General features: G+C 44.5%; 1 protein-coding gene across 1 annotated transcript in view; it reads right to left on the bottom strand.

The window, feature by feature from the left end:
- LOC309644561 (serine/threonine-protein phosphatase 4 regulatory subunit 1-like) overlaps positions 1–13,841 on the bottom strand; it is a gene marked incomplete at its 5' end in the record, with an annotated part of 69,131 nt that overhangs the window by 14,403 nt on the left and 40,887 nt on the right. The window contains 6 exon segments of the mRNA XM_082428354.1: positions 617–930; positions 932–1,066; positions 2,171–2,355; positions 2,895–3,053; positions 4,611–4,676; positions 5,473–5,580. Of these exon segments, the coding sequence (XP_082284480.1) occupies positions 617–930; positions 932–1,066; positions 2,171–2,355; positions 2,895–3,053; positions 4,611–4,676; positions 5,473–5,580 (967 nt within the window).

Below are 13,841 nucleotides of genomic sequence, written 5' to 3'. Positions count from 1 at the left end.
CAAATCTTTGCCCGGCAACAGCAGTAAGTGTTGTTTTTTTCCAATTTCCCCAACTCAAGGAAGAATACAAATATAGCCCTGTTTAGAGAAAGAAGAGGCATGATGATGGGTATGGACCGCAAGGCCTGGCTCCCGGATCAGACGCTCGGTGGGAACACTAGTCACAAAATGAAAAACACCCCAAAGAAGAAGTTGTGCTTTTCCTGGCTGTACAAAGGCAAAAACCTTACGGTTTAGGGGAGTTAATAGGCTCCAAAAGGAGCACCATCCTTGGCCGTTCGTAACCAGAAAGGGCACTGTAACACAGCAAGAGATAGAACCGTGTCCAAGGAGCTAATAAAATTTCCACCGCTCCAGACACGCCCGAGAACTAGCCGCTTTTATCGGAGAACCGGTTCGCACGGCTGAAAAGCAAGGAGGCGAAACCCTTGCAGAGACCTGCAACAGCAGGATCCCGGTGTGAGGGCTGCGCGGAGACTGGGCCAGGCGCCCCCGTGGTGGGTGCGCAGGGTCGATCGAGGGAAGTACGCACACGTGGAAAGCCACACACGGGCCTGGGTGACACACAATCCGGAAAGATCCCCTTTTCTCTTTCATTACCGCGGACAACAGTTACCCTGCACATCTGGATCGTTCATCATATGCTCCTGCAAACCATCCAGGACTCTCTGAATCTCGCTCCTAGCCACACAGCTCCGGTGCACGGCCTCGGGTGTGCCGCCACCTTCCTCCTGCGGGCCAGCCTCGCTCAGGAGCAGCTCTAAGTCCTTGCTTATGTCAGGGAGAGGAGTTCGCCAATAAAGGAAATTATTGAAAACGTCCTCAGGACTCCCCGGGTGGGCACAGGAGTCTGGTCCAGGATGGCTGTTGACGGGGAGGTCGTTAACACTGGGGAGCTTCGTGGCCTCGGGGGGAAGCCTGGTCAGCTCGGCCAGCCAAGACAGAGTCTTCCGTTGGGTTCTCCACCAGGCCACCGGAGGAGCTACCGACGCACGGGAAATTGCTGGTGTCCGTGGATGTGCCTTCCATGGGTAGAGCTGGCTCTGCCTGGCCCGGCTTTGTGGAACTAGTTTAAATTGAGGGAAACAAATTTTTAGCACCGTGTAACAGACCGGAAGTAAAATGGGAAAATACCAGATCCCCATCCTTGCGAGGCCGGTCCTCCTCTCTACCTGGCTACCCAACCTCCCGTGTCTTCCGGTGCCGGAAGTTAATAACCTCACAGAGGATAAGAGGTCCAATCAGTGCCCTCTGCCCCACTGGGAGTATTACAAGCACTGAAAATGCCACAGGAAGGTTCAACCCATCCCTCCATTACGTGCAAGCGGTGCATTAGCCCTGGCTTCGGCGGGCACCCCTTCCGTGGCGAGATTTCATGCACTCACTGCTCGTCAGTACCTCCACCAGGGGGCAGGCATTAGAAAATAAAAGGTGCTAGAGCTGCTAAGAACTGGCTATTTGTGAACCGCTTGGAAAGTCTTGATGAGGAAGATGCGGCACACAGGGCCTGACCTTCAGCAAGAACTCAATGAATTTTGGTGGAGAAAGATGGAGAGAAGGATGCACCAATCTTACGAAGCAGCATCCGTGCCATCCGAGATGTGAATCACCTCCTCTCACACTGCTGAGGAGGAATGTTCGCAATGGAGAGATGCTTGTAAAACTACCTCGAATGGCCTGCTTAGTACATACCCATCGTCTTCTGAGGAAACAGGAAAAAACCCGAGATCAATCACTAGAACTTACTAGAAGAACAGTGTGGGCCTACTAACGGTGAGTCAGGAATGTCACCATCAAGTGCATGAAAAATCCTACGGCACAAAATTCTATTAGGGAGACTTCACATTTTCCCTGTGTAAATTATCCAAAGAACTTCATTAATCAAAAAGTAAGAGAAAATTTTCTTTATAGGTTATTTAATCACGACTCTGAATGAATATTTTATCTAAATTTAGGAGACACAGTAGCTTCATTATTTATAACCCAGTAGTCATGTTTCAAAATCATTATTGCAATTACTTTTTGCTTCTTTACATAATTAAAGCTCTAATATTCCATCTTGCCCAGAAGGTCACTGTTACTAAAACTCCAGACAAGATAATTGCTAGAATTTTAGGTGGATGCTTGAGGTGAAGCCGGGATCCTGATAATTATCCCAGCCGAAACTTACCAGGCTGAGGACATGTTACCATGGCTGCCTGCACCTGGTGACCCGGAGGTGAAATCCGAGTCCGAATCCGGAGCCGGTGGTCGGATGCTCAGGGTGCCATCTTCTCGAATATAAAGGCCAGCCCTGGAGGGGTTGGCAAAGGTGAAGATGAAGGGGCCCAGGGACTCGAAGGCAGCCTGGCGCACCTGAAGCCAGGGAAGAAGGGCGCGGCGGACGCGGTGTCGGCCAGGTCTGATCCCAGGCTGAACAGGTGGCTGATCACCAGACAACTCACCGTCTGCCACATTACGTCTAAGCAGATGTATTGCTTTCTAAGGCAGTCCCTAGGTTCCAAATAAACTATTTTTCAACAGAAAATCAGGAAAAATTCAGTGCCATCATGTAGTTTGTATGCTTCCAGAATATTAATTCTACATCAAATAATTCCAGACTTTGTAAAGCACCTGAACAGACCTTATTAATCATTACGGGCATGTTTATGATCATAACAGAAAAGGTAACAATGCAGTTACAGCTCTCTCCGTCTCATTTCTCATTTCTGTGATATTCGTTCGCTATGAATGCCGAGGTGTGCGCCACTTTCTTACTGCACACCAGGCTTCTGAGATTTTAGGTGCCCTAATAATCCTCACAAAGTCTAAATACGCCAATCCGTTACTGAAAAGACACAGTACACGGTGCCAAGTCCAAAGCCACACCGAGGCCTGCCAGTGGCCGCACTCACCCATCGACAGGGGTCGCTGATCAGCGTGATAAAGAGCGGCGAGAGCCTGGCCCGGCGGCCCTCGGGGGACGTGTTGTGGGACATGGCCATGAAGCACTCCGCACAGGCTTTCCTCATCCCCCACGCGTTGTCCGAGCAGAGCTCAAAAAACTTCTGGAGCTACCGAAGCAAACAAAACCATGCCACTCAGACTTGGTCACCCGAAGGAAGGGCAGACCTGTTTCAATGATGTAGTTAAGGCAGAGCCGTAAGTTAATGACACAAAAGGGAACTAGATACAAGTCCAAAAGGAATCGTCTGAAACAAACAGAAATTAGGATAAGTAACTTCCTTTACCTCTTAATCCTAGTAAATGACTTCGTTCAATTCAACAGGATAATACAGAAAACCTCCCCCAAGGCTGAATGACTGATATGCGTTCTGTGAACTGTAGAGAAGAACTGTGAATGACTTTGAAATTGTGGCTTCCCCAACTAGCGGCCCCACCCAGGCATCTCGGTCTTTGGCTGGGGCACTTAGTGGAAGAAGGCAGACTGTTAAAACCTGATGGTACCACAAATAGCTCCAGGCCACGGAACGCAACCTGTGTGCAGTGGAATGCAGTGGATGGCCATCGCCCTGGATATACAGGGTTGTGAGTCCATTTACAAGTTCACGTCGGTCCTCCGCGGTGTGACCGTAAACGTGCGGCGCTTCAGTTAAACTAGCTGTATTCCAGCCATACAGGCAGTACGCCCTGTCACGTAAAAGTGGCAAGTGCTTACTTAGCACAGTTCTCTGGGGGCCTGGTACTGGGTGGGCAGTGGAGGAGCAAAGATGAACGTGATGGAGTGAAGGTCCCCGTCAGCAACACGGCAATGAGGCGTGGTGGGGGGGACATGCAAGTACTCTGAACAGAACGCCATGGAGTGCTGAGAAGGGAGAAATCAGCTCTCTCTGACCCAGCGGGTAGGTGAGTCCAGGCAGGGAAGGAACGTGACAGAGGCAAATGCACACGCAAGCTGGGTGTGAAGTGTGAGCAGGGTCCCCCCGCCAGGCAGGGAAGCCTCTGGAAGGAGACGGGCAGTAATGAGCGGGGCAGGGAGGTGCACGAGGGCAGAGAGCTGCAAGGCCGTGAAGAGCCCCCCGCTGCCTGGTGACGTGGTGCTCCAGACTGCCGTGCTGAGAGTCACCAGGGACTTCAGCGAAAATACAGACCCCGGCCGTGCCCCCTTTCTCCCTCCCTGTGATTCAGATGCACGACCGAAGGCCAGGGCGGCGTTCAGACCCGAGGGAGGCGACTGGAGGTGAGGCAGGAAAGGTACTTGTGAAGGGAACTGAGGGGTCAACAAGGGTCTGGATTTTAATCTGTAAACCAAGAAAACAATCCCACGGGTTCTGAAACCCAGGAGCAGTGTTCTAGAAAGAGCAGTCGAGAAGGGACAGAGAGTGGCTTAGACAGTAAGAGGAGACCGGGGGAACGTGACCGGTGAGGAAGCGGCAGCAGAAGAGTCCCCAGGAAAGAGGACGGGGGCTGCTCCCGCTCCATCCCACACACCAGCTGCCTGAGGCTTAGAAGACATGTTAGCTTCAGGAGTCAAGAAACCGGAAACGGATGGATGCAAAACTGAGCTGCCATTCCAAAGTAACAGACTCATAAATACAAAACGTCACCACTAATTTCAAAAGTGCCCTAAGAAGTGCATCAGCAAGTACAGTTGGCAAAACGTCACATACCAAAAATTTCTCAGTGTCTTCTTGTCCGACAGCATGACAAATATCACCAAAATTTGTGGCGCATACCTTAAAAAGGCAAAAGGCATACTCATTATTCTCAGATTTCCTTTTGTCTTAACAAATTGTGAAAACTAACAAGCAGGAGCCTTGAGAGCAACGACTCCTCTGGTCGGGCAGCAAACCAGCACTTACCGAGCCGGGTGCCTCCACTGCACTGGAAGCAGAAGATTTACAATAGAGCACCACATGCTAGGACGCTGTGGCTCCTAATCATCTCAATACATAATGCTTTTGCTTAGCACTAGAGCAAAGGAGACCCTTAAGGTTCTCTGCATGGTAAGTGAGACCTAGCTCCTTGCCTCTGCATCACGAGGGGAGACCACAGGGAAGATGGGCAGCTGCACAGAAAGGTGGACGGTGAGGCTGCTCGGGGAGGGGGTTGGCAATGGTCTTCAGAAGGAAGAATATGACAACCGAGTGACGAGCGATAAACGGGGAGGGCAGTGCAGGGGGTGCAGTTGGAAGGTACAGCAAACATGCGAGCGTCCTGGAGCCAGTCAGCCCCAGTGATGAAAGGCCTTGCACGCCTGGGCCCTGGCATCGAAGCACAAGCCAGCGATGTCTCTTCCTCCTGCACCCGAGAGGGTTACCCTCACGGAGCCGAAACCCTACGTCTCCACAGATACCCGGATGGCAGGGAAAACTGGCAACAGTGTTCACTGTTTTCCTTACACAGTTCACACTGGCCACGTTTTTCATCCGGACTGTGTCTACTGAGGAAGTCCAGGCACTTTAAAGGAATCAATTTTGAATCTTTTTTAACTTTTTGAATTTTTCAAGTTTTGAAACTGTACATTCCCACCTTCCGAACTGGAAAGAGCTTCCCATCACCACACAGCTCACAGAAGCGAGGGAGCTGCAGGCGTTCAACTGTGCTCTTGCTCAGCACTGACGCCAGCTTGCAGATTATCTACAAATAACAAGAAAACTTGGGTCACGTGGAATACCAAAGCATCAATGTCCCACGTATCACTAACTGGATTCCGAAAGCTAATCTTAAAAATATTGCCAAAATACCCAAGAGGTCAGAACAGAGAACACCTTCTTTTGCATTTTGTCAAGTTATATCAATAGAAGGCCTACAGTTTTCAAGTTTTACTCAGATATGGTTTGTCTAAAGCTGAAGAGTTACCATTTGCCAGGTGCCGGCCATGTGCCTGACACGTGAATGAACAATTTACGTGCATTACCTCTTTCACGTTCCTCAAACCCTATGACATGAGTATCATTTATCTTCATTTTTCCAGATAAGGAAACTAATGCTCAAAGAGGTTAAGTCATGTTACCAAAACCAAAGAGTAGTGAGGTGGGACATATAGTAACAGCTGGACAAAGCATAAAAGAGGGCTCACAGGCGATCACTGAAGACTAACCAAACACTGGTGGGGACTAAAGGGAAGCAGACCCTTGAGAGGGGAAACCACACTGGGTACAACATGCACTGCTTGCTTCTGCCTTTCTGCCTGGGGCATCCTTCATTCTGTACAGCCACGCAGGGTAGCTGGACTTCCAAGTAAAAGCTACTGTTTTACTGGCTTGAGAAGTCAGAGGACAGAGACGGAGGTGGCCAGGGAGGCTGGAAAGTGAGGGTAGAAATCCTGGGAGGGAGGGAAGGATGGAGGGAGGGAGCTAAAGAAGGGAGAGCCCCCACCTCCGATTAAATCCTACTCTTATCCTTGGCTGATCTCAGCACCACGTGGGCACAGGGGAGATGGTGAGTTTCACAGGGCAAAGCAATAGCTTGAAGGCAGAAGGAGCTGTGTGGTTTCAGCTGCTGAGAACTGCAAAGGAAACAGAATCTGAACTGTTTGCTAGAACAAAGTCAACACTCTTCAGAGGAAAAACACAGAATCCAGAGTTTCTGCAATGTTTCAGCGAGAAGATATATTAGTCACAGACGTGAGAACAAATGGGAAAATGTGACTTATATTCAAGAAAAATCTCAATCAGTAGAAACAAATCCACAGAAGATCCAGATGTTAGAATTAGCGGACTTTAAAAGGACTTTAAAGAGCTATTATAAATATGTTCAAGAACTAAAAGGAAAATAGAGTCATAACAAATGAACAGATAGGAAATCTCGCCAAAGAAATGGAAACTATAAAAAACAATCAAGACTGCTGGTAATAACACAGTAGCTTGGTCAGACCTATGCTCTTACAGATAACAATTACAGAATCTTGAAAAACACATAAAAAAACAATCATTTAAGAGTACTGGAGAGCAACCAAAAGGCAGAAACTGGAGCGGAGGCTGTCCTTAAAAGATGAACTGCAACAGGAGAAAGTTGCAAGTAAGGTCCAAAATCTGTGTCTATATGTTGCTGAGATCTTTGGCTGCTGCTAAACTACACATATATGGGGAGACCCCAGGAACCCAGCAGAAAAGCAGCAGCCAGAAAGTAAACAAACTGAGCAGAGGCGTCAGCTGCTGCTCACCACAAAGGAGACAGCTGGGAGTTGGAGATCAGACAAGATTACTGCCTGCTATGTAAAAAATCACTTTAGAGAAATAAAACAGAATCCAGAATCTCTGTAGTGTATCATTTTTAATGTCCACTATTCAATTAAAAATAACTATGTATTAACAGGAAAAAGTGACCCATAATAAAGAAAAAAGCAATCAACGGAAATCAACACCAAGATGATCCAAATGTTGCAACCACCAGACAATCACTTTCAAGGAGCTTTTATAAATATATTCAGGGATGAGAAGAAAATACAAGCATAAAGAACATATAGGGAATCTCTACATCATAGAGATATAGAAACTTTAAAAAAAGGTCAAAATGGGGACTCCCCTGGTGGTCCAGTGGTTAAGAATCCGCCTTCCAATCCAGGGGATGCAGGTTCGATCCCTGGTCAGGGAACTACCATCCCACGTGCCGTGGGGCAACTAAGCCCACACGCCGCAACTGCTGAACCCATGCGCTCTGGAACCTGTGTGCCACAACTAGAGAATCTGTGCGCCACAATGAAAGATCCCGCCTGCCACAATGAAAGATCCCACGTGCCGCAACTAAGACCCAATGTAGCCATAAATAAATAAAATAAATAAATAAATATTTTTCCTTAAAGGTCAAAATGGAAACTCTAGAGCTGAAAACCACAATAACTGAAATAAAAAATTTAATGGATAGGGCTAATAGCAGATTGGAGATGACAAAAAGAGTCATCGAACTTAAAAATAGATCAATGAAGATCACTAAATCTGAACATCAGAGACAAAAATTACTTTAAAAAACAAAACAAACAAACCAACAAACAAAAACAGAACCTCAAAGACCTATTGTTGGGACAATATCAAGGGTCCCAACTTTATAAGGCCCGGACTGAAAGGAGAAAGAGAGAAAAAAAGCACCTAAAGGAACAATAGCCAAAAACTGCCCAAATTAAGTGAAGGGCATCAGTACACATACCCAAGGAGTTTAATAAACGCAAAGCAGGATAAGCATTCACTCTGCAAAGATAAGGAGAAAAATCTCAAGAGCAGAGAGAGAAAAAAGGGTATTTTCTACACAGGAGTACAATATGAATGACAGCTGACTTCCCCAGGAGACAAGAGGATGATATCTTTAAAGTGCTGCAAGGAAAAATAAAAACAAACCTCAATTCTATATCCAGTAAAACTATCATTCAAAAATGAAGGCAAAAAAAAAAAAAAAAAAATGAAGGCAAAATAAAGACATTTTCCAATTAAAACTGGGAGATTTCATCAGCAGCCAACCAAATTAAAAAACAGTATTAAAGGAAGTTCTTCAGGCTGCAGGGAAATGATACCAGATTGAAACTCAGACCTAGGAAAGGAAGCAAGAGCACCAAAAATGGTAAAAATGTGGGTATAAAGGGCTATGCATTTTTTCTCTTTTCTTACTTTCTCCCAGAGATAGAATTGTTCAAATCTAAAATTATAATACCACATTACCAGGATCATCATGTGATGTACATGTCATAATGTATATGACAACCACAGCACAGAGGAGGAGGGGGTGAGGGGAACTACGATGTTGCAAGGTCCTACATTTTTGAAAATCCTCAATAGAGAAATTAAAGTGCAGTATACAAAAATATCCAATTAGCCTGAGAAAAGGCAGGAAATAACAGAAGAACAAATGACACAAATGGAAAAACAAATAACAAAATGGCAGAATTAAATTCAAATATATCAATAATTACATTAAACATAAATGGAATAAACACTCCAATTAAAAGGCAGAAACTATCAGACTGGCTATAAAAGGAAGACCAAACTCTATGCTAATGAAAGCAGGAGCATTTTAAATGTAAAGACATATAAGGTTTTGAGTAAAGAGATGTAAACAAATATACTATGATGGGCAGTAAGCATAAGAATGCTGGAGTGGTTATACTAATATCACAGTGGACTACAAGGTACAGATTGCTACCAGTGATAAAGAAAGTCACTTCTTAGTAAAAGAGTCAATACATCACAAAGATATAAACGTTAAATGTGTAGCTTTAAATCCTTAAAGTAGACAAGAAGGTAGGCTGAAAAATATTAAGCTTCCTCCTTAAGAAACTGGAAAACTACAAGCAAATTGAACTCAAGTAAGTAGAAGGAAGGAAATAATAAACAGTAGAAATTACCAGTATCATAAATGAAAGGGATAAAACTACAGATCTTTCAGGCATTAAAGGGGTAAGGGAATATTGTAAGCAACTTTATCCCAACAACTTGATAAATTAACAACTTAGATGAAATTAATAAATTCCCTAAAATATACAACTTACCCAATAACCCAGGTGAAATAACAAGTCTGAATAGCCCATATCTGTGTTGAATCTGTTATCAAAAACCACCTCACAAAGAAAACCCTAGAACCAGAGGTTTTACTGCTGAATTCTAACAAATATTTAAGGGAAAAATAACACCAATCTCAAACAAAATCTTTCAGAAAATAGAAGAGCAGGGAATACTTCCCAACTCATTTTTTGAAGCCAGAATAATCCTGATTCTAAAACCTGACAAAAATATAACAGGAAAAGAAAATTGCTTACAATAGTCCGCTTGAATATAGATGTGAAAATCTCAACAAAATGTCAGCAAATAATGGAAAAGGGAATGCTCTTCACAGTAGAATGACAGCTGGAATCATCAGTGGACGCTAATACTAGTGGGTGAAAGTTTGATGAACAGCAAACTTGTGTAGCTGCAAAGTAACTCCCCTTATTATGTCCAGAGGGGAAAAGCTGTGCAGAGAAACTTGGCAGACAACACCTCTGTCTAAGTCACCAGAGTTAACGTCATCAATATCAGGACGAACTGAAGTCCTAGGCCTCCTAACGTGACACATAAGGACACAACATTACTTCAAGGGCATCCCGCCAGAAATGCAGAGCCTGAATCTAGTCATGAGGAAACATAGGACAAACCTAAATTGGGAGACGTTCCACCAAAGCAACTGGCCTGTCCTCTTCCAACATGTTAATGTTAACAAAATTCAGAGAAAGGCTCAAGATCTGCCCCAGGTTCAAGGAGACAGAGGAGATGTGACAATTCAGTGCAATGTGTGATCCTGGACAAACAACAATATTTGAACATGAACCATGGATGAGATATTAGTATTGTATCAGGGTTAAAATTCCTGATTTTGATCAGTGTACTATGGTTGTTTAGGAGAGAATTTCCTTGTTTTTAAAAAGGAAATATGCACTGAAGTATTTAGGAGTAAAGGGGCACAATGTCTCCAATTTACTCTCAAATGGCTCAGAAAAATATACACACATATGTGTATGTATATATCTGTGTGTGTGCACAGATGTGTAAAGAGAGAGGATGTGATTAAACAAACAGAGGTAAGTATAAACCACTGGAGAAGTGGGATAAAGTGTGTACAGGAGTTCACTCCTGCAACTTTTCTACAAGTTTGAAATTAAGACAGAATGAAAAATTACCCCCAAAAATGTTTAAAGAACTCTCCCATCCCCCCTCCAAAAAAAAGAAAAAGGGAAGAAGAAAGGAAAGAAGGAAGGACTTCCCATCCCTGAGGTCTGCTCTGCCCACTGCACTGCACAGCCTTTTTTTTTTTTTTTTTTTTTTTTAAACAGCAGAGCAAGCTCCTGGTTAGCAGTTCACCCACTATTGTACTTGGAATCTGCACATAGCAGACAAGAGGGAAAAGAGAACCAACTGGGGTGGGGGAAGAGGAAACTATCCCCACAACACAAATGAGGAAAAGGCTGTGTCTTCCGAATTTAGAAGACACATATTTCTGATCTGATTCTCGGCAGAACCGCACAGAGCGACAGCCACATAAATGAGCCGCGAGGCTTCGTATCCCGGGTAACGGGCAACTAAAGAGGGCCCGGCATCTCCATCCACCCTCTCCATCTGCCACGCCCACACAACCTTATTACTACCCGTGTGCAACAAATCCAAAATCGTTAAAAAGTCAGCACGCCGAGTGACAAGAAATGACATTCCCGTGGCCCTGGGAACCACTTGTATGCAATGCCGATCTTCGCTCGGTTGCTGGGAGCCAACTATTCTTTATAGCACACAACCACAACATTCTTTTTAAATAAATGCACAAATAAAAATGAGCTCAAAACTAGGAATGACAACAAAAAATGAGGAAGCCTTAATGTGAAAACGTGTTGTGAGAGAAAAATAGGCTTCTGACAATTAGTTATAATCTCAGAATGCTAATGGCCTTCCTGCAAGCGAGAGGAATTATAATTGGTCTCCGGTGGCCTGTTTATGCTGTCTAGATATAATTACAGGATACAGAGCTTCTAGGTTTTACCAATTCATTCATTCAACAACTAACATTTATTTAGTACTGACTCTGGGCCTGGCACTGTGCTGGGTGCCGAGGGCAGAAAGACACCTGTTGTTTAAGACGCGCACTACTTTGAAGGAGAAATAAACAAACAAATGAAGTTCGCAGTTCGATTGCTAAATGACAGAAGACAGATATGAACCAAGCCTCCGGGATGCGTGAAGGAGGGAGTCGCTAATGTCGCCTGGCATATTAGACAGACTTCACAGAACAAACCGCATTTATCTGAGAAACCAGGACATAAGAAACCAACACATAATACACATAACCTGCACTGCATAACTCAATTTTAAAATGCCCAGGACATGTCCAGTTGGCTAGCTCCGATTCTCTCAACCATGTATACGCCAGGGTTGCTGGCATCAGAATCGACTGATTGTAACTTCCAAAGGGAACGCAAAGGCTAACGAATAGATGCACATTTTGTCTACAGACGCACGCCGTTTCCTCGGAGCAAGAAGCAATTCCTTCAAAACGGCACTGTTCTGAGAGTGTGTGCTTATGGACATATGGACGTAGCAACATTCACACCATATGGCTGCAAAGAAAGCCCAAAATACAAGGGCATCGGAGCAGCGCAATTTGCTTCTTTTCTCACCTGTCACCTCCTCACACATACATGTTGGTAGCCACAGTGTTTGGGGTGTCACTCAGACCAGCTAAATGAAAGCGCTGTCCTCCTGGGGAAGCTCTGCCAATCCCACACGTGGCCTCTGCCCCTTGAAGAATGAAATCCACTCCCTATCGTACTGTCATTTCCGAGCTGAAAAGAGAACAGCACCCTCCGTACTCCAGGACTCTGGGGGCCCAAGGAGTGAGACCCCCTCCAAGACTCCTTGACCTCCAGGAAATAAGGGAAGACAGAACAGCTTCTGGGTCTGACCCAAGCACACACGGGCCAGGCAAGGAGCCCCAAATCCTGCTTCCCTTGGGGACCTAAGGGAGGAGAAGTGGCAATCTTCCAGAAGTGCCCTGAAACGCAGATGTGCCTCTACCTGGGGAGGGTTCAAGACCATTTCTGTTCTTTGCAGCCACATTTACAAGCTTGCACATTTCAAGTAATGAAATCGGCAACCCACTTTGAATAAAAAGTACAATTTATGTGAACTAATTTGTTCTGCAAGTGAAATGTGAAGAGAGCTTTTTGAAGACTTGTTATATTTTCCAAATATTTTCACCAAAAGAAAAGAAGAATACTGCTGACAAGAATGGAGTGGTTGGAAACAAAACAAAATAAAAATCATGCAAAAACGCCTTTAAAATTATTTGTCATGGTATTTGGCAGTCTTTAGGGATAAGATATTTGGTTGTCAGTTGTAGCTTTGGAAACTAGCCTAACCAACTTTCAAGTGAAAAAGAAGATCTAGTTGGCAAAGTTTACCGCTCAACTGCCAAATATCCCAACTAAATGATATTATCCAGGTTCATTCTGTAAAATGAATTTAATTTCTTACAGGGAAACTTGAAATTTATCAAAGAACCCTGGAGAATCTGAATTTTAATAATCAATTATTCTTCAGCCTGATTCATCTTATAAACATATGGAATATGCAAAAAATTAAATTAGTTAAAAAAGCCAGACCTTTAACTCATAGTTGAGGACAACTTTTACATAAATGAAGAATAATGACCAAATGTTCTAATGCTGTATTACAAATTTTTAGCTCCATGGTGTATAATGTTTCCACTTTGAAAAAGAAAAGAATTCCTTTTTCGAACATCATTCTTTCTCAACCAAGAAAACAACTATATCTTATTGTACTCACAATTAAGGCTTAAGATTTTGTAAATCCTTATGTATTCTCCTAAAATGCTGGAACATTCCTGGAGCTGTTTAGTTCTGTGACGCCAACACAAAGGGCCGGGCGGTGCAGCAACCCCTGCCTCGGTCCCTGGGGAGGCAGCAGCAGCCACGGAACACAAGGTGGCCTTGGATGACCTTCCCCTGACCCACGAAGGAGAAGCCCGAGGACAAGCTGGGGTCTCGGTCTAAGGGCGGCACGTGAAGGCCAGCACTGGCTCATCAACAGCTAGTTTGTGAACAAGGGTTCCAGAAGCAAGTAGAAAGTCCTTGCTTGTATAATCACTTCATAATGGGTACAGAATCCTACAAACCCAAGGATACCACAAAATTAACTACTAAAAGCAGAAGACATTCAGTACTTACACTCTTCCTATCATCGTATACCTTTAACTGACAAGAGCACAGAGACTTGAACACAGCATTTCCCAAACTGCTGTAAACGTGATGGGCACATTCTTCAGATACTCTCTTATTTGCTGACATACCTAGTTTAGTCTCATCTTAACTTATAAAACAGACACACACGTCCATTAGATTTCTCTTTTTTAATTGTCCAAGTACCACC

This window comes from Balaenoptera physalus (assembly GCF_965194825.1).
Source record: "Balaenoptera physalus genome assembly, chromosome: 16".
NCBI lineage: Eukaryota > Metazoa > Chordata > Mammalia > Artiodactyla > Balaenopteridae > Balaenoptera > Balaenoptera physalus.
The sequence above is the reverse complement of the archived record's forward strand: the minus strand, read 5'-3'. Positions and strand labels throughout refer to the sequence as shown.